The 21,232-nt window shown below is 45.6% G+C and overlaps 1 protein-coding gene and 1 long non-coding RNA gene across 2 annotated transcripts in view; one reads left to right on the forward strand and one right to left on the reverse strand.

Moving 5' to 3' along the window:
• TROAP (trophinin associated protein) overlaps window positions 1–17,998 on the reverse strand; it is a 47,794-nt gene extending 29,796 nt beyond the window's left edge. Inside the window, exons 1-5 of the mRNA XM_056562205.1 lie at window positions 17,812–17,998; window positions 14,961–15,232; window positions 12,389–12,581; window positions 8,638–8,792; window positions 3,731–3,824 (exon numbers count right to left, since the gene is read on the reverse strand). Coding sequence (XP_056418180.1) covers window positions 3,731–3,824; window positions 8,638–8,792; window positions 12,389–12,581; window positions 14,961–15,173 — 655 coding nt within the window. The 5' untranslated portion in view covers window positions 15,174–15,232; window positions 17,812–17,998. The remainder of the gene's footprint in view (window positions 1–3,730; window positions 3,825–8,637; window positions 8,793–12,388; window positions 12,582–14,960; window positions 15,233–17,811) is intronic.
• A 73-nt stretch (window positions 17,999–18,071) lies between these two features.
• LOC130358660 (uncharacterized) overlaps window positions 18,072–21,232 on the forward strand; it is a 68,740-nt gene continuing 65,579 nt past the window's right edge. The window contains exon 1 of the long non-coding RNA XR_008889601.1: window positions 18,072–18,204. This is a non-coding gene — a long non-coding RNA (uncharacterized LOC130358660). The remainder of the gene's footprint in view (window positions 18,205–21,232) is intronic.

The following is a 21,232-nucleotide window of genomic DNA, read 5'->3' on the forward strand; positions in this document are numbered from 1 at the left end:
AGCGAGAGACCTTTTGGAAGCGGCATCCGCATTCAAAGCTTTAAGCCACATAGAGCGGCGGAGAGCCGCTAGGTGACCAACAGCAAAGGCAAAACAACGGGCTGACTGCATGGAAGCTGCGCACAGGAAGTCCCCAGCTTTAGAGCATTGGAGAGCCAGAGCAGATAGATCCTCTGGGGGGGGGATCCCGCTAAGATATCCTGATTGAGCTTTTGGCACCACTTCGACAGGGCCTTGGACACCCATGTCGAGGCGAAGATGGGAAGAAGAGAAGAGCCAGCTGCTTCAGAGGCAAACTTCGCTAAGTATTCAACCTTCTTGTCCGTGGGATCCTTGAAGGCAGCAGCATCTGCCAGAGGCAGTGTAGTCACCTTAAAGATCCGGGAGATTGGTGGATCCACTGAGGGAGGGGAAACCACCTTAGGGACAAAGTCCTTGTCAAATGGATAACGTTCTTGAATCGTCTCGATTCCCGGGAACCTCTTGTCTGAATGTTTCCATGCAGATTCCAGAATGTCGTCAAAGTCAGTGTGAGAGCTGAACCTTTGAGGTGCTGGCTTAGCACGATGAAAGGATACTCCTGGAGCGACATCCGAAGATCCTGGGTCCTCTAAGTGAAAGGTGTCTCTTATGGCTGTTACCAATGAGTTTACCGTTTGAATTGAGGCAGAGCGGTCCTCTGAGTCAGATGCCGGCTCGGAAGCCTCGTCCACCAGTTCACCAGGAGAATGTGAACGAGTAGAGGCAGTCCTGGAGAGGGGGGGGCCGACCCTGACCGAGTACGCGGCTCTGGCGTGGCAGAGCGGCGACTCCGATAATGTCCTCTGGAGGAGCGACGTTTGTGCCCAGATGACATGGGGGAGCGGGACCCACGAGGGGAACGCTCACGTCTATCTGAAGACTCAAGGGAAGAGTCAGACGAGGCACCTCTAGTACGCTTGTGAGAGCGTGAAGTATGTGGAGACGAGGAGCGGGCCCTCTCAGAGGCCCTGCGCAGGGAAGACCCCTTCAAGACAGACACTACTTCCTGGGAGGCCTCAGCCGCCGAATGGGAGACTTGGGTCAAGTCAGCCATATACTGGGTCAGGGAAGAAACCCAGGCTGGTGGAGCGGCTGAACCCACCAGAACCGAAAGGGCATCAGGGGGTACCAGGGGGAGCAGTGGAGCAGGCAGGGCAAGTGGGCTCGGTAGAGCCAGGCATCTTGGTACTACAGTGCTTATAGACAAAATAAGTCACTGACGTTCCAGGTTTCTGTTTAGAGGGAGGAACAGCTGTGGGTACAGACATTATGAGAAAAAAGACAGGAACTTCCTCACCCTAGTCTGTGTCCCCTGGCAGCTGCAGTGAGGAAAATGGCTCTGTGCAGCTAGAGTGAGAAACAGGCCAGCCAATAGTAGAGGGGGGCGTGCCTGAAGCAGAGGCACGAAGTAATTGGCCCCTTCCTGACTGAAAATCGTGCCCACGGCGCTGATTGGAGGCTGCTTCGAGCCTCAGAAGAGCTCTAACAGCCCTGTGGGCGGAGCTAAGACAGGCCAAGAAGAAGCTGTAATGGCGCCCGCTCCTTGTCCCGAGTGCACATGTCAGCCGCATATGCGCTAGGGGGAACAGAGCGGGCGGCCAAAACGCCGTCAGAGACTGCCGGAGAAAGTGAAAGTAAGCCGGCGCGAAGAGCGCCCGGCCCGTACCTGCGCCGCGGCTGTCAGCCGCATATAAGGCGCTGCGGTCTAGTCACTGTAACCACACACACACACACACACACAGTAAAAACAGAGTACATGCCCCCTCAGATGCCACTGCTCCCCCAGAATAAAAGTCCAGAATAAAAGTCCAGAATAAAAGTCCAGAATAAAAGTCCAGAATAAAAGTCCAGAATAAAAGTCCAGCCCCAGTAAGCCAGCCCCATAACCTGCCCCCTGGGCACCAAAAACAGGGGGTCTCCAGAGGTTGCAAGTCCGCACCTAAGGAGAAAAAGAGGGGAAGTACTTACCTCAGTCAGAAGAACTTACCTAATGGAGTCTTCAGTGAAGTCTTCAGTCAGCTTTAGTTACCTGCATCTCACCTGGCTGCTATGCGCGAGCGAGGCGAGCAGGGAAATAGGGGGACCCGGACCCATGAGGTACCAACCCAAGCGCTGACCGTTGGCGAGGGTGGGGGTGGTGAACAGCGCATATACACAATGTCTGTGCCCCCTTACTCGCAATGGGGAAACAGGGAACCGGAGTCCCTGAGTCCCCACCAGAAAACAGAAAAGAAAAAGGAATAAAAAAACACTAACACGTCCCTATACAGTAACCCCCCGACCTACGATGGCCCCGACATATGATAAAATAGACATACGATGGCCTCTCAGAGGCCATCGCATGTCGATGTCAGCATCGACATACGATGCTTTTATATGTCGGGGCCATCACATTAACTGCTATCCGACAGCGCAAAATGCTTAAGCTGCTGTCGGATAGCAGTGTAATGTGCCCCAGCAGGTTCACTTCCCTATTCCCGATGCTCCGGGTCCACTTCGCGATCCTCCGGTGTCTTGCGCATCTTCTCCAGGGTCCGGGCCTTGCTTTCCGGCGTCGTTATTACGTCACTACGCACGCCGTGCCGGCGCAGCAGCGTAATAACGTCACCAGAAAGCAAGGCCCGGACCCTGCAGAAGATGCGCAAGACACCGGAGGATCGCGAAGACGACACCGGAGCAGCGGGACAGCATTGGGAGCCCTTGGAACAGCAGCGGGAGCGGTGAGGACCTGGTGCGGAGCGGCGGGGACAGGCGAGTACAGCTTCCTATACTTTACATTGCACGGATCCCTCAACATACGATGGATTCGACAAACGATGGGTCGTTTGGAATGAACTAACATCGTATGTTGAGGGACCACTGTACTAGGAAAACAAAAAATCAGAAGACCTGGTCTGGAGAATTCCAGACCGTGTCCACCTCCTTTAGACACTAAGCTTAAACTGATTAGTTCAGGGCCTGAAGGCGGGTATATCCTGCTGGGAGGAGACGACTTTTTTTATTACCATAGTGTCACACCTCCTAGAGACAGCAGCATACACCCACGGTCTGTGTCCCCCAATGGAGCCGATAGAGAAACTTAACTTTTAATTAATATGCTGTTAAGAAACTTAGATAACCCAGTGCATATAAGATTCCCAAGGGATACTGATGATGCTACCTTGGTCCAGAAACACAGGAAATTACTCACAGTTAAGAAGTTACTAATACTGTCTTTTTTATGCCAGTCTAACTAAACAAAGTCAGATTATAATTTGTCCTGGTCATAGATCATGAATTGCACACCATGCCCTTCACTACACGTTTCGGTCCACCAATATATGGACCTCATCAGGGGCTTTTTGCAATATGTATACAGAGGAGGACCATTTGCCCTCAAAAATAAACAATTTTCCCAGGGCCGCCAATACAGTAACAGCAGGTTACTGACAGTATGTATTCAGAAATAACTTCCACAGTCGGACGGTTTCTAGCCCTGTGGGAGAAGAATTCAGGATGGCATCTGCATGTGCATGCCCGCAATTTGCTCAGGACATCTGAAAACGGATCTCAAATGCCATCTATGTTTCTTAACAGCATATTAAATTAAAAGTTTTATATGCTATATTCCCTAGCAAGAACATTTCATGATTGAGGGGGAAAAAAAAAAAAAAGAAACATATGTAAAATTTACAGCATCGTTTCACCATATAGGGTGCTTCCCATATACCTTTAGCTTGCATCTTGGAGAAACAAGACATCCTGTCCAAATTGGAGGATGCTGACTGGCTTCTTAGTACAGCATACATAGAACTTCTGACCATCTTCAAACAAAGAAAATAATTGCAATGAGAAACACAAAGGGGAAGAGTTATCAAAACCTGTGTAGAGGAAGACTGGTGCAGTTGCTTATAGCAACCAATAAGATCACTTCTTTCTTTTTTTTCTTTTAAGAGGCCTCTGACAAATGAAATAAGCGATCTGATTGGTTTCCATGGGCAACTGCACCATTCTTCCTCTACACAGGTTTTGATAAATCTAACTAAAAATCCAGCTATAAATAAATAACTTAATAAAATTATTAAAAACTTTTGTACATTCTAGATGCAAAAATATATTACAAACAAACACTATGGCCGGCATCTATCATTGTAGGTGTAAGTGAAGCATTTATCATTGTAGGTGTAAGTGAAGCATTTATCTACACTTTTTTGTGTGCTGGTCATGTGTAGGAGCGCCAAATTTATTAAATGGTCACAGAGCATTTGATACATTTTGTGCAGGTCACATTTTATGAAATTTCTCTCTTCACATACACCAAAAAGCTAAGCTAAGCCTGGGCTGGTGTAGTTTTACAGAGACTTTTCAGTGGCTTTGCGCCTTTTTTGCAGCTTTTCACAAGAAGGCGCAGTTCATAAAATCCTTTCATATCATGTGGATAGCAACTGAAAATCAGCAGAAATGTGTACACCAAAAAGGCGCAATAAAGGCGCAAATCAACCCTGCTTCTAGACACAAAAAAACAGTGTAAAGACAATGATAAATGTCGGCCTTGGTTGTGTAGAAGATGAAAAGTGTTCCCCCGAACTCCTACTGCACTGGCTTACATATTCATTTCTGATCGAATTTACTGGAGAACATGGTGCCACGGGTACAGGACCTGCCACTAGCTAGGAAGAATGTGTTGGCCCCCTGGGGAGGCCATATCCCTTTCAGATTAATAGGACTAAATAGTCTGCAGAAGAAAAAAAAACATAACTGGACTGCAACAATGTACCCAGAAGGAGTAAACAACCAATAACTGAGGTAACTTGGAAATTATCTTGAGTTTTTCAGCAATTATCCAAAAGGACTACCTCTGATTAATGGGCAGAGACGTTGACAGGGAAGGACCCGTTTGTGATGCTTTTGGGCCTCTTATGTGGCTATGTGGTTTTAAAGAGGTACTCCACCCCTCCAAAAGGATAGGGGATAAGATGTCTGATTGCAGGGGTCCTGCATCTGGGACCCCCGCAATCTCTGTGCAGCACCTGGGATTGATTTAAGGCACTTTTACCATTGTTTTAAATTGTGATTTTGTTTATGCACTTTGTATGTCTGACTGTATAAACATTAGTAAGAGGTATTCTTTTTATCTACAATACCATGGTTTTTTTCTTACCTCCCCCTGTACACAATTTTTATGGGTGTACTATCATTGCCATCATTTATGCCTTTTAGTGATTTCAAAGCTATGTATTAAAAGGATAAAAGCAGGGGTCAAGTCCAGGAAAAAAAAAAAAAGTGTGGGAACTCACCCAAGATTTTCACTCAAGGGCTGGTCCTGCTAATGGGAATGATGTTCCTGCTGTGGAAAAGTGCAGGAACTTCGTTCCCATGCGTTCCTGCAGGACTTGAGTCCTGGATTAAAGGATTCCCCAAAGGATAAGGCATAAGATGTCTGATCACAGGGGTCCCGCCGCTGGGATCCCTGTGATCTCTGTGCAGCACCCGGCGTTCATTTAGAATACTGGCACGAGGGGCGTAGCCGTGATGTTCCGTACGCTGGGGCAGTGGTGTACCCCTTTAATGCAGCACTAGCTGGGCTGTTATCTGGAATAGCAGATACTACATGGCCTCGACTATCGTCTGGGTGTCTGAAAAAGCATACAAAAATGGCCTGACCTAGTCAGGGGCAGCATGTCCTAGGAAGCCTGAAAGTGCAAGAGGCACTGGGAGCGGGGAGAATAACAGACAGTTTGTCAGCACCACTGTACAAATATATGAATGGACAGTACAGAGAACTTTCTAGTGATCTTTTTATACCTAGGCCGGTAACCATGACAAGGAGGTATCCTCTACGTTTAGGGGAAAGAAGGATTCACCATCATCATAGATGGGATTCTTTACTGTAAGAGTAGTGAGATTATGGAACTCTCTGCCACATGATGTTGTGATGTCTGACTCAATAAACAAGTTCAAGGAGAACCTGGAATAATATATAATACACTGCTCATAAAAATAAAGGGAACACTAAGATAACACATCCTAGATCTGAATGAATGAACTAATCGTATGAAATACTTTCATCTTTACATAGTTGAATGCGCTGACAACAAAATCACACAAAAATTATCAATGGAAATCAAATTTATCAACCCATGGAAGTCTGGATATGGAGTCACACTCAAAATCAAAGTGGAAAACCACACTACAGGCTGATCCAACTTTGATGTAATGTCCTTAAAACAAGTCAAGATGAGGCTCAGTAGTGTGTGTGGCCTCCACGTGCCCGTATGACCTCCCTACAACGCCTGGGCATGCTCCTGATGAGGTGGCGGATGGTCTCCTGAGGGATGTCCTCCCAGACCTGGACTAACACATCCGACAACTCCTGGACAGTCTGTGGTGCAATGTGGAGTGGTGGATGGAGGGAGACATGATGGCCCAGATGTGCTCAGTCGGATTCAGGTCTGGGGAACGGGCGGGCCAGTCCATAGCATCAATGCCTTCCTCCTGCAGGAACTGCTGACACACTCCAGCCACATGACATCTAGCATTGTCTTGCATTAGGAGGAACCCAGGGCCAACCGCACCAGCATATGGTCTCACAAGGGGTCTGAGGATCTCATCTCGGTACCTAATGGCAGTCAGGCTACCTCTGGCAAGCACATGGAGGGCTGTGCGGCCCCCAAAGAAATGCCACCCCACACCATTACTGACCCACTGCCAAACCGGTCCTGCTGGAGGATGTTGCAGGCAGCAGAACGTTCTCCACGGCATCTCCAGACTCGGTCACATGTGCTCAGTGTGAACCTGCTTTCATCTGTTAAGAGAACAGAGCACCAGTGGCGAATTTGCCAATCTTGGTGTTCTCTGGCAAATGCCAAATGTCCTGCACGGTGTTGGGCTGTAAGCACAACCCCCCCCCCCCCCCCCCCCTGTGGATGTCAGGCCCTCATACCACCCTCATGGAGTCTGTTTCTGACCATTTGAGTGGACACATGCACATTTGTGGCCTGCTGGAGGTCATTTTGCAGGGCTCTGGCAGTGCTCCTCCTTGCACAAAGGCGGCGGTAGCGATCCTGCTGCTGGGTTGTTGCCCTCCTACGGCCTCCTCCACGTTTCCTGATGTACAGGCCTGTCTCCTGGTAGCACCTCCATGCTCTGGACACTATGCTGACAGACACAACAAACCTTCTTGCCACAGCTCGCATTGATGTGCCATCCTGGATGTGTTGCGCTACCTGAGCCACTTGTGTGGGTTGTAGACTCCGTCTCATGTTACCACTAGAGTGATAGCACTGCCAGCATTCAAAAGTGACCAAAACATCAGCCAGGAAGCATTAGGGACTGAGAAGTGGTCTGTGGTCACCACCTGCAGAACCACTCCTTTATTGGTGTGTCTTGCTAATTGCCTATAATTTCCACCTGTTGTCTGTTCCATTTGCACAACAGCATGTGAAATTGATTGTCAATCAGTGTTGCTTCCTTAGTGGACAGTGTGATTGACTTGGCGTTACATCGTGTTGTTTAAGTGTTCCTTTTATTTTTTTGTCCTGGGGTAATTAGTACCGGCCTCATAGGGGTTTTTGCCTTCCTCTGGATCAATACAGTAGTGTTTTAGGTTTTAGCGGAGGCTAAAAACATCCATGAGTTCATGGAATCTGCTGGGAGGAGAAGAAAGTAGGACAGGACTACAAAACTTTAACTTATGCCTCAAGATCCAAATTCCCTCTGCTACATATGGGGTAGGGGGTGGGATGGTCAGCCAGTTAGCAAGAAGATTGTCTCAATACTCACCTATACAACCTGGCACATGGAAGTAACCTCAAAAGGTAGGGTTACTGGCACTCTAACCTACAGATGCCACAAGTAAGGGGTCTGGGTGACTGGTAGAAGATAAAGCAAAGAGCAGAAGTCTGCATGGTTTCCCTCTGGAGAGTGTGAATAGTGGACAGGGGACAAAAGGAAGGTTATACCCTGCCTAGGCAAAGTGAATAATTTTCCAACCCGGTACCATCCTTCTAGTGGTAGGTCTTATATCCATGGTGATATGTATACTATCACATCTTCAAGGTGCAATAATAAAAAAATAAAACAAAAGAGATAGCACTGAGGTGCAACTAAACTGGTTTTTAGCAAACTAAGCCAGTACAATAGAAACATTTACCAATAAGAAAAAGAAAGAAATAAGCCACAATACATCAGAGCATACTATCTTTACCTGGATGTCACCTACTTGTAGAAGCTTGGTGGTGCATGCTACAGACTGGAGTGTGCAAACTGTAAACCACCATTTCCGTCCCACCCTCCCTCAGAGGACATTGTGGATTTCATTTATCAGGTACAGATGTTTGTGCAGCCTGATCACTAGCGTGAGACCCAGCATAATGTGATTTTATGGCACCAGGTCTTATGCTAGAGACTGGTGCTATGGAGACAGAAAGGGAAGCTTTGTCTCCTATTGCATATGCGACAGGGAGCAGGGAGAATGGCTTTGTTGCAGCATTTAGGCACCATATTTAAAATAGATGCACAGTACTGTCATCTTTCATTAAAAGGAACACTATTTGAGGTATGGTTGATATAAAAATGCATTTCCATGTGAGTAAAAGTATGCAGTCAGGTAATTCTGCATAATCCATTCAATGTTACCGTGTTCTTAGAGATGTTGGACGCTTTGGCAATTGACACTCTCATGGGCACCCTCTGAGCCAGGCTAAATTTACCAGTAGCAGGAATTGGTACACCAACGTTAGAGAGGATACTAGCCAAGGCTACAGGATCGGCTTTAAATTCTTCAGAACCACCTGAAAAAAATATAAATAAATAATAATATACATGTGTTTCACTAAACAATATATTCTCTTCCCCCCCCCCCCCCCCTGTGATCTCCATAAGGCTAATGCCAATTCTGCCGCATGGCGTTTTTTGGCCAAAAAACGCTGTGGCCAGATGTTAACTGTGAATCAATGAGAAATCGCAAATCGCTCAATTTGGCGTTTTTATTAAAAATCGTGGCGTTTAGAAGTCTATGGGAGTGAGAAAACGCCAAGAAAAGCAATATGTGGGGTTTAACTTTGGCGTTTTTGCGAGCGGTTTTTATTCTTTTTTGGACTTCAGCGATCCAAAAAAGTGATGGAGATACCCGTTTTAAATAAAATTTCGTAGGGTACCATAAAAAAAAAAATTATTAAAAATAAAAAAAAAATACAGTAGTGAAGAAAAAAAATTGTATCTAACGAAATTTATATTTTTTTTATAAAAAACATTTTATTACTTTTTAAACAGGGATCAATTTGTGTGTGTTGGGAAATAAAAATGTAGCAGACAATTATAAAAATGTATTGTGTGTGTTTTTTAACTTTTTTGCTTTATTTTTAATTTTTTTTTTAGTTAGTACTACTACTCCCAGCATGGAACACACTGTTCCATGATGGGAGTAGTAGTACCTGTACTAATAGACAGATCGCCTGCTGCAATCTTTCTGTATAATGTATAGATGCGGCGGGCGCTCTTCTATGGTCCCCTGCACTGACGTATATATACACATATTCATATTTCCCGCAGAGCTGTGATTGGCTGGAACCATCTGGCCAATCGCAGCTCTCTGTAAGAAATAGAAACGTGTGTATATATACGGCCATGCAGGGGACCATAGAAGAGCGGCCGCTGCATCTATACATTATACAGGAGGATCGCAGCAGGTGTCAGGAGTGATACCCGCAGTGATCTTTCCATAACTTCAGGTAATACTACTCCCAACACTCTGCCTCATGCTGGGAGCTGTAGTACCTGCATTAATAGACAGATCGCAGCAAGTGTCAGAAGTTACATTCGCTGTGATCTGTCTATTAATGCAGATACTACAGCTCCCAGCATGGAGCAGAATGTGCTCCATGTTGGGAGTAGTAGTGCCTGCTTATTGAGTACCTGTCATCAACAACAAAAAATTCATATATTGTTCATAATCATTAATGAAGACATATTGTAATATATCTTCATTAAAAAATATTAATATTTATACCATTTTTTTCATTTTATACTTTTGGCCACTAGGGGTCTCTCTTCTATGCCTGGTCTGCAGGCAGCTTCCTATGCTTTTCATAGTAAGTGTACAGCTTTTAGGACTAATGCTGAAAGGGCTCTGGTCCTTCCACAGGAAGTTCAGTACTCTCAGCTCAGGACTCGCTCCCAGCCTGGAGCAGCACTGTGAGCTACAAGCCTGCACATGCCTCTCATATAACAGCCAGTCACCTCCCCCTCCCCCCTGCTCTGTGTTCTCCCTGCCCTCACCACACGTTATCTTATACATTGTATTATCTCACTGCACTCCCTGCTCTGTGCCCCCCCCCCTAACATTCCTCTTAATTACTGCCTCTGTAATTGCTCCCACCGCCCCTGGTTCTCAGCATTTTAGTGCAGAGAGACAGGCTGCCGCCCTCCCCTGTACTTAGTCTGTATGCACACTGCAGAGCAGTGTTTCCCAACCAGGGTGCCTCCAGCTGTTGCAAAACTACAACTCCCAGCATGCCCGACAGCTGTTGACTGTCTGGGCATGCTGGGAGTTGTAGTTTTGCAACAACTGGAGTTACCCTGGTTGAGAAACACTGCTGCAGAGGGAGAGCAGCATACAGGAAGACTGGCAGAAGCAGAGTCCCGGCCAGGCTTCATGTGACGTCATGTCTGCCGGGACCCGCCTCCATCCCCCCCCTCAGAAAGACAGTGCTCCTGAGCTAAGGAAGAGGGATAAAAAAAATAAATAAAGTGTATTTCCACAGCGTTTTAAACCTCAATAAACACAGGTATAGGCATAGTTAGAGTAAGGGACTGATGGGGATGGGGATCAGGGAAAGTTTAGTTGATGACAGGTACTCTTTAAGGACACATCACAGTGGATGTCCCTACTGACACCCGCTGTGACCGTCCTGTCTATAGCAGAGATACAGAGCGGCTGTATACATCGCTCGCATCCCTGCTCTGCACTATACTCCGGGCCGGCCCCTCACTCATTGATATTTTCCTCAGAGCTGTGATTGTCTGCAACCATCCGGCCAATCACAGCTCTGGGTGGGAAATATGAATGAATTATGTTTTTCACATCACTGGCCGGAGTATAGTGCAGAGATGTGAGCAATGTATACAGCGGCATCTGTGCTATATAATGGACGATCGCATCGGGTGTCAGACCGAAACCCGGGGCGATCTGTCTATTACTACAGGTACTACTACTCCCAGCATGGAACAGTCTGTTCCATGCTGGGAGTGGTAGTACTACCTAAAAAAAAAAATAAAAAAATAAAAAATAAAAAAAAGTGAAAAAAGTGAAACACACAAACGTTATTAAAAAATAATAAAAAGTTTGCAATAAAATATATACATTTTGTTTAATAAAATGTTTTCCATCACTGCAGCATTTTTTTTTTTTTTTTGGTACCCAACAAATTTTGGGTACCAAAGGAAAAAAAAACGCCAAAAGGTGACAAAAATGCAATTTCCACACAAATGAAAAAAAAACGCCGGAAAAAACACCAGATGTAGGACATTGCACTGGCGATTTTTCAGCAGGACAAAAAACCAAGTGGAGACTTAGCCTAAAGGGGTTATCAGGAATAGAAAAACAGAGCTACTTTCTTTCATAAACCGCTCCCCATCTGTCTCCAGGTTTGGTGTGGTTCTGCAGCTCCATTCAGTGAATGGAGCCAAGTTGTAAAACCACACCCAACCTGGAGACAGACGTGGAGCTGTTTATGAAAGAAATTAGCTGAGTTTTTAACCCCTTTAATGTCACCCCAGCTCAGACATGCCTCCTCCATGCATCTCTACTAGAGATACTGGTGTATCTCCAGCTCTCACACAGAGATGCATAAAGGGGGTATGTCAACCCTGCTCTGTGCACAAGCAGTCACACACAGAGATGCATAAAGGGGGTACGTCAACTCTGCTCTGTGCACAAGCAGTTGGTGCAATGTTCAGGAGACTGAAGTGGGTCCCAGTGGTCAGACATTGCAATCAGGAACTTATTCCCTATACTGCAGATAGTGGATAGGTTTTAGTGTACTGGAGTACCCCTTTTAACTTTTTCTGATTTGCATGAACACAAGATCAGGACAGAGTATTTCAGTTAGCCTATGTGCAGACAGGTCTATGATTCAGAGTGCAACCCCAAAACATTTTTAACGGTCCTGTGCCTGTATCCATGGTACTTTTAGAGTTCAGCTTTGAGTGTTGCCGCTACAGACAAGCTTCATGCATGCTACAGGAATCCACATGAAGCTTTTCTGGGGCGGCAACACTCACAGCTGAACTCTATAAGAGCATCCAGTCAGCTGATCACTTTCTGTTTGTAACCAAGACGTATTATACTGAATAAAATACAAGGTTCAAAGAAATCCTTTCTAGACACCTTTCACATCGGCAGCCTTGGATTCTTGATTTTTCTGACCAAAAGTGACTTCAGATAATGGTTCCCTTCTTCTGTGACTTTCTTGAGGGTTCATGGACTGTCCTGTATCTGTAGTCACTTGAGAGCGATCCCTCTTCGGAGCAAAGTTAAATGGTTGCGGACGAGTACATGGTTTCTTTTTTACTGCTTTACCCTAGACAGAAATAACAAAAAGATAAGTAACAAAGGTGCACTGAGTATGCATAGAGAGTGAATGGAGACGACAGCAGACAGCTCCGTACATTGTAGATTGGCTGTGCTGTGTTAGTGCAGTTCAACCAACACTAACGTGAACTGAGCTGCAGTAACCGAGCAAAGCTACTACACAATGGGGGGGGGGGGGGGGGGAGGAGATTTATCAAAAACTGTGCACTGGAAAGGGTGACCAGTTTCCCTTAGCAACCAGCTTGCTTCTTTAATGTCTCAGAGGCCTTTAATAAATAATAGAAGCGATCCGATTGGTTGCTCTGGACGACTTTTCCTCTGCACGGATTTTGAAAAATCTCCCCCAATGTGCGGAGCCAGAAAAGGCATCTGACTCTATATGTTGTGTACATCGGGATGGAAAAAAAAAAAAAGGTATCATGCATAAATATAAGTACAGGCAGGATAGATACAGTTATGCTCAGCACTGCTGGTGTAGCTTTACAGAAACCCCCTCTTATACCGTACCCTGGCCAGTCCTCAGACACGATTCATTGCTAGACTCAAGGCGGTGCTATCCAGAGTGCACATAACGCAGTGTGAATAGAAGAGAGTGTGAAAAAGAAGAGAAAAGATGCACTCACCATGTCTCGAAGATAATTTCTGTTTATTGCAGTGCAGAAACAACAAGACCCTTGCAGCCAGTGATGGGAGTAGGTGCAGGACGATGCAGACGTCTTAAGACGTCTGCAGCGTCCTGCACCTACTCCCATCACTGGCCGCAAGGGTCTTGTTTGTGCACTGAAATAAACAGAAATTATCTTTTACGAGATGTGGTGAGTGCATCTTTTCTCTTCTTGGACATAAATAGAAGTACCCATACACATGCACCAGCTGTCATCATCCATGAGAGAGGATGGAAATATTGCTACCAGACTCCTCTGGTGGCGGCTTATCTCTCAAAGAACAAAAAGATCAGAGAGCTTAAAGTGTCTTTTGAAAAAACATTTGACATGTTGTCCAGACATGTCAAAAGTTTAGATCATACCAGGCTTCACTCCTGAGACACACCGTGACAGCTAGTTCTAAGACCAATGAAGTGCCTTGCAGTGCTTTTTACTCGCCAGCCGGTCAACTTTCTTACTCTATAGCCATGTTATTCAACCAGGATGCCTACGGATAATGCAAAACTACAACTCCCAGCATGCCCGGACGATGCAGAGATTTGTAGTTTTACAACATCTGGAGGCACGCTGGTTAGGAAACACTGGTCTATAGACTAATGCAGTAAGAGAGTTGAATTCAATTGACAGTTGCGGACTGAAGAACGCGCTGTTGTGCACTTCACCAGCTTATAACTTGTGATCGCAGCGGGTCTCAGGACAAAGACCTGAAGCAATCTAAACTTTTGACATGTCTGAATGACATCTTAAATGGGCACTGTCACCAACTTTATTTTTTGATATGTTGTAGTGCTTATGTACTACAACATATCTGTAATATATTTTCATTATTTATTTTTTCATTTTCAGGGTGAATTTTACGTTTGAAAACCGCCCACTAGAGGGTCTCCCTCCAAGTGGCCGGCTGCAGCACGGCGTGACGTCACGCCTGAATTCGGACTGATTGCGGCCGGCCAATTGGTCCTAATTCATTTACACTGCGCTCGCTCCCTGCCTGTAGTGGTAAAACAGCTGGAGGCACCCTGTGTAGATGAACTAAGGGCGGAAGTCGGCCCCCCAGCAGGCATCAGTGACGTCGTGCCTGTTGGGGAAGTCTGCCTGGTAGTGAGTACACTACCAGGCAGACAAAAAGTTATTTTTAATATAGTAAAAAAAATTACTTTAAAGGACAGTGACGCTTTATATGCAACATGCCTGATCTTTCTTTTCCACCAATTATCTTAAGGGAAGAGTTGGTTGGCTGGTCCTGAGAAATCAGCAGAATTGGACACCTTTTTCCCACATGTGTATGGGGGGGAGGGGCTAAGATGACTAGACTACAGTATATCAATGACCCAAGGATATCAGGGAGTCAAGAGAAATCAGTCTATTATCTGTTTATAGTAAGGCCTTATGCACTCAGCAGAGTCACATGCAAGAAAGCTGGAGTACAGAACTGTATATATCCAGAGGAAACGTCACCCTTTTATGATTGGATGACATAGCAGGTGGTAGCGTCAGCAAATACATGGCATCATGGAAGTGAACTCGGAAACAAAATGAATGGAGCTGGCTGCACTTTCATTGTAGGGGAAAATTTGTCCCAGTTCTCGGGATCGTTGGGGGTCCCGGCAGTCAAACCCCCACTGGTCAGCTTGTTATCCCCTATCCTATATACAGGGGATTAGCTATAATGGCAATACCCGTTTAATGCTGCACTCTTATACCTTCTGAAATTGGTTCTGCCAAGACTGATGAAGCTTTTGGAAATCTATAGGGTCCTTGGTTTTTGACAGAACTGGCAGTTTGCTTTTGGGAGGCTCCTGAGACTTCTCCGATGGAAGGTTCATCCCATTTTCTTTCCCCTTCACCCAGGTGTTCTTCTGAACAATGGAGGACTTGCATCCAAACCCCGACGTAGCTTCATTGTAAGACGTCATTTCCAACAAGTAGACAAGTCAGCCGTTTCTCAAATGAAGGTAACCTCCAAAATATTTATCTAAGGAAAAACAAAAAGAATCATAATCATCCCCGAAAGAAAATGGTGCAGTGTTGGGGTGCATTCACACCACGATTCTTACAAACGGGGACCGGATCCGGCTGGGAGATGTAAAAACCAGGCGCTCCCGTATACCCCATCTCATTCACTTGAGTGAGCTGACAGAAGTCAGATAGTGACCCAGATATTGGTAGATTTTAGAACACTGGCACCTATGGATATATCATAGCTGCTACAACACCTATAGTGGCTCCCTGCTATACCACTAGTTTTAAAATGAATGGGAAAAAAAAATGTATATTTGTGGTGTAAGCGTTAATATTATACTGATATAAATGTTATTGTAAATGTATTACAATAATTGTGTTACTGAAGTATTGATGGTTTACCTTTTCAATTAGGATGTTAAATGGCGACTCATGAAAACTAATTTTTGCTATTGCACTCCTTATGGTAAATAAAAAAGATTTCTAATATACTTTGGTAAAAAAAAAAAAAATGAAGTTTCCTGTTTTATTTGTGCTTAAAAAAGCTCAAGAGCACATTCCCCCCCCCCATCTTATACACAGACTTAGGACCGAAGCCCAAACACAGGAAGTGCAGCCTGGAGTGCTGAGGGGGGGGGGGGGTGTCCAACCAACAGCATATGGCAGTTAAGTGTGAGAGGAGCTATGATTGGATGAGGATGGACACACCCCCCTCAGCACTCCAGGCTGCACTTCCTGTGTTTGGGCTTCGGTCTTAAGTCTGTGTATAAGATGGGGGAAAATGTGCTCTTGAGCTTTTTTTTTTTTTTTTTTTTTTTTTAACAAAGTATATTAGAAATATTTTTTTTATTTACCATAAGGAGTGCAATAGCAAAATTTTGTTTTAATGAGAGTTACTTTTTAAATATTCTACCTTTTTATTGTTTATTTCTGTTGTGTCATTTCTATTGTATCATTTATAGTTATCATGCATTATGATATCACCATCTATAATTCCACTTACTATATAGATGTGGTGGTAGGGATGGTGATACCTCCGGACAGGTGTCTCCTTCGGTCTGTATACTGTTAGCGTTCCTATTGCGATGTCTGTGGTAGCATGTGCCGGGAGACTGCCCCGGCCAGCGGCGTCTACAACCAGCTCCACACGCTCTGATAAAATGACCAGAATGACCTACGGCTGCTAGTGACGTCGCTACAGTTCCCAGTGTGGGTCAAATCTAACGCGTTTCGGAAAATAGAGATTTCCTTCCTCAGAGAGGAAGATTTGACCAACACTGGGAACTGTAGTGACGTCACTAGCAGCCGTAGGTCATTCTGGTCATTTTATCAGAGCGTGTGGAGGTGGTTGTAGACGCCGCTGGCCGGGGCAGTCTCCCGGCACACGCTACCACAGACATCGCAATAAGAACGCTAACAGTATACAGACCGAAGGAGACACATGTCCGGAGGTATCACCATCCCTACCACCACATCTATATAGTTTAATAGAAGTAATTTACTAATCGGTTTAACTTTCTGGCACCAGTTGTTTTTAAGGAAAAAAATAAATGGGTTTTCCACCGAAGTACCCCTTTAACGCTGCGGATGCGCTGACAGCAGTCACAGGGGGACTGCTGTGCGAGCTCCTGGCTGCAGCCGGGTAGCTCTGCGTGTCTTTTTCGTAGTGAAGGATTTCCCGCTGGCGACATTCACCACTACGAGCAGACACACAGAGCTATCCAGCCGCAGCCGGGAGCTCGCTCTGCAGTACCTTTGTGACTGCCCTCAGCTAATCCGCAGTGTGAAATATGCTGCGGATGCGCCCCGTGTTACCCTGCCCTAAAAGGTTTCTATGGTCAGCTGACACACCAAGCTCCAGCATTAAGGTGAGACATTATCCCTGACATATACAATTAGTATGCGTCACCTATAGGCTCCCAATATAAAATATAGTAAATATACACAGGGAAACCTCTACAGCAGATCACCTCTTTGAGAAGACCAGACTGGATTTTCATTTGGACAATAAGAAGACCACCTTATTCGGGAATGTTGGGTGGTCGCCTTAGAGAGGGTTTTACTGTATTACAATAATGGCCTGTCTGGAGGACGGCAAATAGAGACATCTCTGCCATCAGCCGGGCCCTATGATGCACATACTGGGAGCTTTCTATGCGGCTACAAATGCAGTGTGAACAGAGCCCAAGCCACACACTCCCTACTCTAATAAATTTAAAAGAATCCCTGTTATGATGCAGTGCCTAGATCTCCAAACTGTTAAACTACAACTCCCAGCATGCTGGGAGTTGAAGTTTTGCAACAGCTGGAGGTCCACAGTTTGGAGAGCAGTGATGTAGTGTAAAGCACAGCATGCTTCCAGACCCTGTACCCCCTACATGGAGCTCTAGGGTGCACATAGCCCAGAATCTGGGGTCCTTTAGTTAACCCTTTACGGGATACGGGCTTCATGAGGTCTCACCTGTTAGTGATAGTTCACACAGCTCTACCGTTACCGCACATGGTGCAGATAGGTTTACTGCCCTATACACCTAGGTGTCCCATACACACAGGCGTCAAGGTTATCACAGAGAACTTAACGTCCATACAAACCTGCTCCAACCGCCTCTCCTGCACTCTCAGCCCGGTGCGACACACGACACTGCCCCGGGTCCAGCATCGGTTCCGGCCCCCGGAGTCTGAAGACTCAGCTCCGATCTCCGGGTCCAGCTCCAAGTCTCACAATTCGTAAAACGCTGCGCTTCCTGATTGGCTGACGGAGGAAACATAAACGTACACGCCCACGTCCTCTATAACCAATCGGATTTCAGAAAGGGCAGTGACGAAGTTCGCGCTAACATCACGTGACTAGATGCCGATTGGCCGATGGCCGAAAAGGGAGCTAACCCTGGAAACCGTTACAAGGCAAGCTGTGTGACACGCATGCGCAGTCTAGATTGTGAAGCTTAGGAACGCCATGACTGTACTCCTTCTAACCGCATAGATGTGAGACCAGAATTTGTACCGTGATTCTTGTGGTTTCTGCAGTGTTGGATGGCGTTTTGGACTTTTGAGTTACCTAACTTTTTCTTATTTCCTCTATATAGACGAAGAGCCCGAGGCTTATGTGTGTGGTGGAAAAGTACTTTATTATTTTTTTTCTTTAAAAAAACTTTATTTGTAGTGTTTGTATTTAGGTTCTGGAAAGTCCAGCAGTTTTCTAACCTACTTTATACCTAAATTCTTCACCACTGGCAAGACCGCTGCTTTTTATTATTTCTATTCATAGACTAAATAGCTAAAACTATTTGTTGTTGGATGTGAGTGTGACTTGGTCCTAAGACTGTGTTCATGCATTTTTTCTTTTTGCCGTATTTTGTATATAAACAAAAAAAAACTATTCTCTAGTCTTTTATGGCTCAAAAGACAAAAAACGTCTTTTTCCAGTTATTACGTTCATTGCAACTCAATGGAATAACGTCTGGTAATGCTCACATTGGGGGTCATTTAGTAAAGCCTTTTTTTCTTAGGTTTTGCGCCCAAATTGTGTTGCACGCTTTGTGAACCAGAATTTGTGAATAAAATATCCACAAAACCCGACCTGCTCCATTTTACTCTGAAAACCTGTAAAGGAGGCATGGCCGCTGGGAAATGGGGGCGTGGTCGTCAAAAAAGGGCATGTCCCTTACATTTTCGGGAAAATCCCAACATATTTACTAATGTTCTCACAGAAAATGTAGTGGATTTGAGCTCTGGAAATCCCGACAGCTGAGAAAAGTTGTAAAAAAGCAAAATGTAGAGAAAAGTGCAAAATGTAGGGAAACATTAGTAAATATCATGGAAAATACCTGTTGGGGGGGAAAAAAACACAAAGAAAACTACACCTATACACCATAGAAAATCACCAATAAGGCTAAGATACCATAAAAACTTGATTTTACTCAAAATACTAGTGTACAAAGACAATGCTGGGATCGTGAAATAGGATACAGGTGAATACCTACTCCAGAGTCCCTACCTATGTAGGTGGCAATCTCCTACTTCTAAGTGTGGATAGGGTAAGGAAAACAAATAACATTTATATATAGGATGTTGTCCTCAGGTTCCCATGATCTCTCCTCTGGGCCGCAATTCTCCCAATCAACCCAAAAAATTTTTTTACCTCTGACCATCTTGGATGCCAGAATTTCTTTCACCGAAAAAACGTCAGAGGACCCGGAAACTGGAGTGGGAGAAACAACTTTGGGAGAGAAGCGGTTAAGGATGAGTGGTTTAAGGAGAGAGACATGGAAAGCATTGGGAATACGGAGAGAAGGAGGAAGAAGGAGTTTGCAACAGGGTTGATTTGGCACTTGATTTTGAAAGGACCAAGATAACGTGGTCCCAGTTTATAACTGGGGACACGAAAGCGGACATAATTGGCGGAGAGCCATACTTTGTCTCCGGGAGAAAAAATGGGGGGAATTCTTCTTTTCCTATCGGCATGTTTTTTCATCCGGGATGAGGCCTGTAAGTGAGAATTTTGAGTCTCTTTCCATATGGTGGAGAAGTCCCGAGTCACCTCATCAACAGCGGGCAAACCAGAGGGCATGGGAGTGGGAAGGGGGGGAAGAGGGTGACGGCCGTACACCACGAAGAATGGGGATTTAGCGGAAGATTCAGAGACTCTGAAATTGTACGAGAATTCGGCCCATGGTAGAAGATCTGCCCAGTCATCCTGGCGGGAGGAAACAAAATGTCGCAAATAATCGCCCAGAACCTGATTAATTCTTTCTACTTGCCCATTGGATTGGGGATGATAAGAAGACGAGAAGTTTAATTTGATTTTGAGCTGAATACAGAGGGCCCTCCAGAATTTAGACACAAATTGAACGCCTCTATCCGAGACGATATGCGTGGGCAGCCCGTGAAGGCGAAAAATGTGTATAAAAAATTGTTTCGCCAACTGAGGCGCAGAAGGAAGACCTGGAAGAGGGATAAAATGTGCCATCTTGGAGAATCGATCAAAGACCACCCAAATAACTGTGTTGCCATGGGATAAAGGTAAGTCAGTAATAAAGTCCATACCAATCTGAGACCATGGTCATTCAGGAACAGGCAGATAATGGAGGAGACCAGATATCGGAGGAACCACAGGGTCTTGACTGACAGTACAGGGAGCAGGCTTAAGACAGTCCTTGTGGCAAGAAGTACCCCAGTTCTTGATCTCCCCGGTGGTCCAATCGAGGGTTGGGGAATGGCGTTGAAGCCACGGTAATCGAAGAAGAATTTCCGAAGTGCAGTTAGAGAGGACCAGAAATTAAATTTTTTCGTGATGGGGTCCGATGCACATTAAGAGGGGTTCCATGCGGTAACGCACAGTACAGTCCAATCTTTCATTATTAACAGAGGCGATGTAGAGGGGTCTGGCGAGACTGGTCACCGGGATGTTGAACCTGTTGATGAAAGAGGCCAAAATAAAATTTCCTGCAGATCCGGAATCCAAGAAGGCCATAGCTGAGAAGGAGAAGGTAGAAGAAGAAATCCGCACAGGCACAGTAAGACGTGGAGAAGCAGAGTTCACATCAAGAGCTGTCTCACCTTTGTGCGGAGTCAGCGTGCGTCTTTCCTGACGTGGAGGTCTGATAGGACAATCCTTCAAGAAATGTTTGGTACTGGCACAGTACAGGCAAAGGTTCTCCATGCGGCGTCGTGTCCTCTCTTGAGATGTCAATCAAGACCGGTCAACTAGCATAGCCTCCACGGCGGAAGGCACAGGAACGGATTGCAGTGGACCAGAGGAGAGAGGAGCCGGGGAGAGAAACTGCCTCGTGCGAACAAAGTCCATATCCTGGCGGAGCTCCTGACGCCTTTCGGAAAAACGCATGTCAATGCGGGTGGCAAGATGAATCAGTTCATGCAGGTTAGCAGGGATTTCTCGTGCGGCCAGCACATCTTTGATGTTACTGGATAGGCCTTTTTTAAAGGTTGCGCAGAGGGCCTCGTTATTCCAGGACAATTCGGAGGCGAGAGTACGGAATTGGATGGCATACTC

This window comes from Hyla sarda, chromosome 2 (assembly GCF_029499605.1).
Source record: "Hyla sarda isolate aHylSar1 chromosome 2, aHylSar1.hap1, whole genome shotgun sequence".
NCBI classification, from domain to species: domain Eukaryota; kingdom Metazoa; phylum Chordata; class Amphibia; order Anura; family Hylidae; genus Hyla; species Hyla sarda.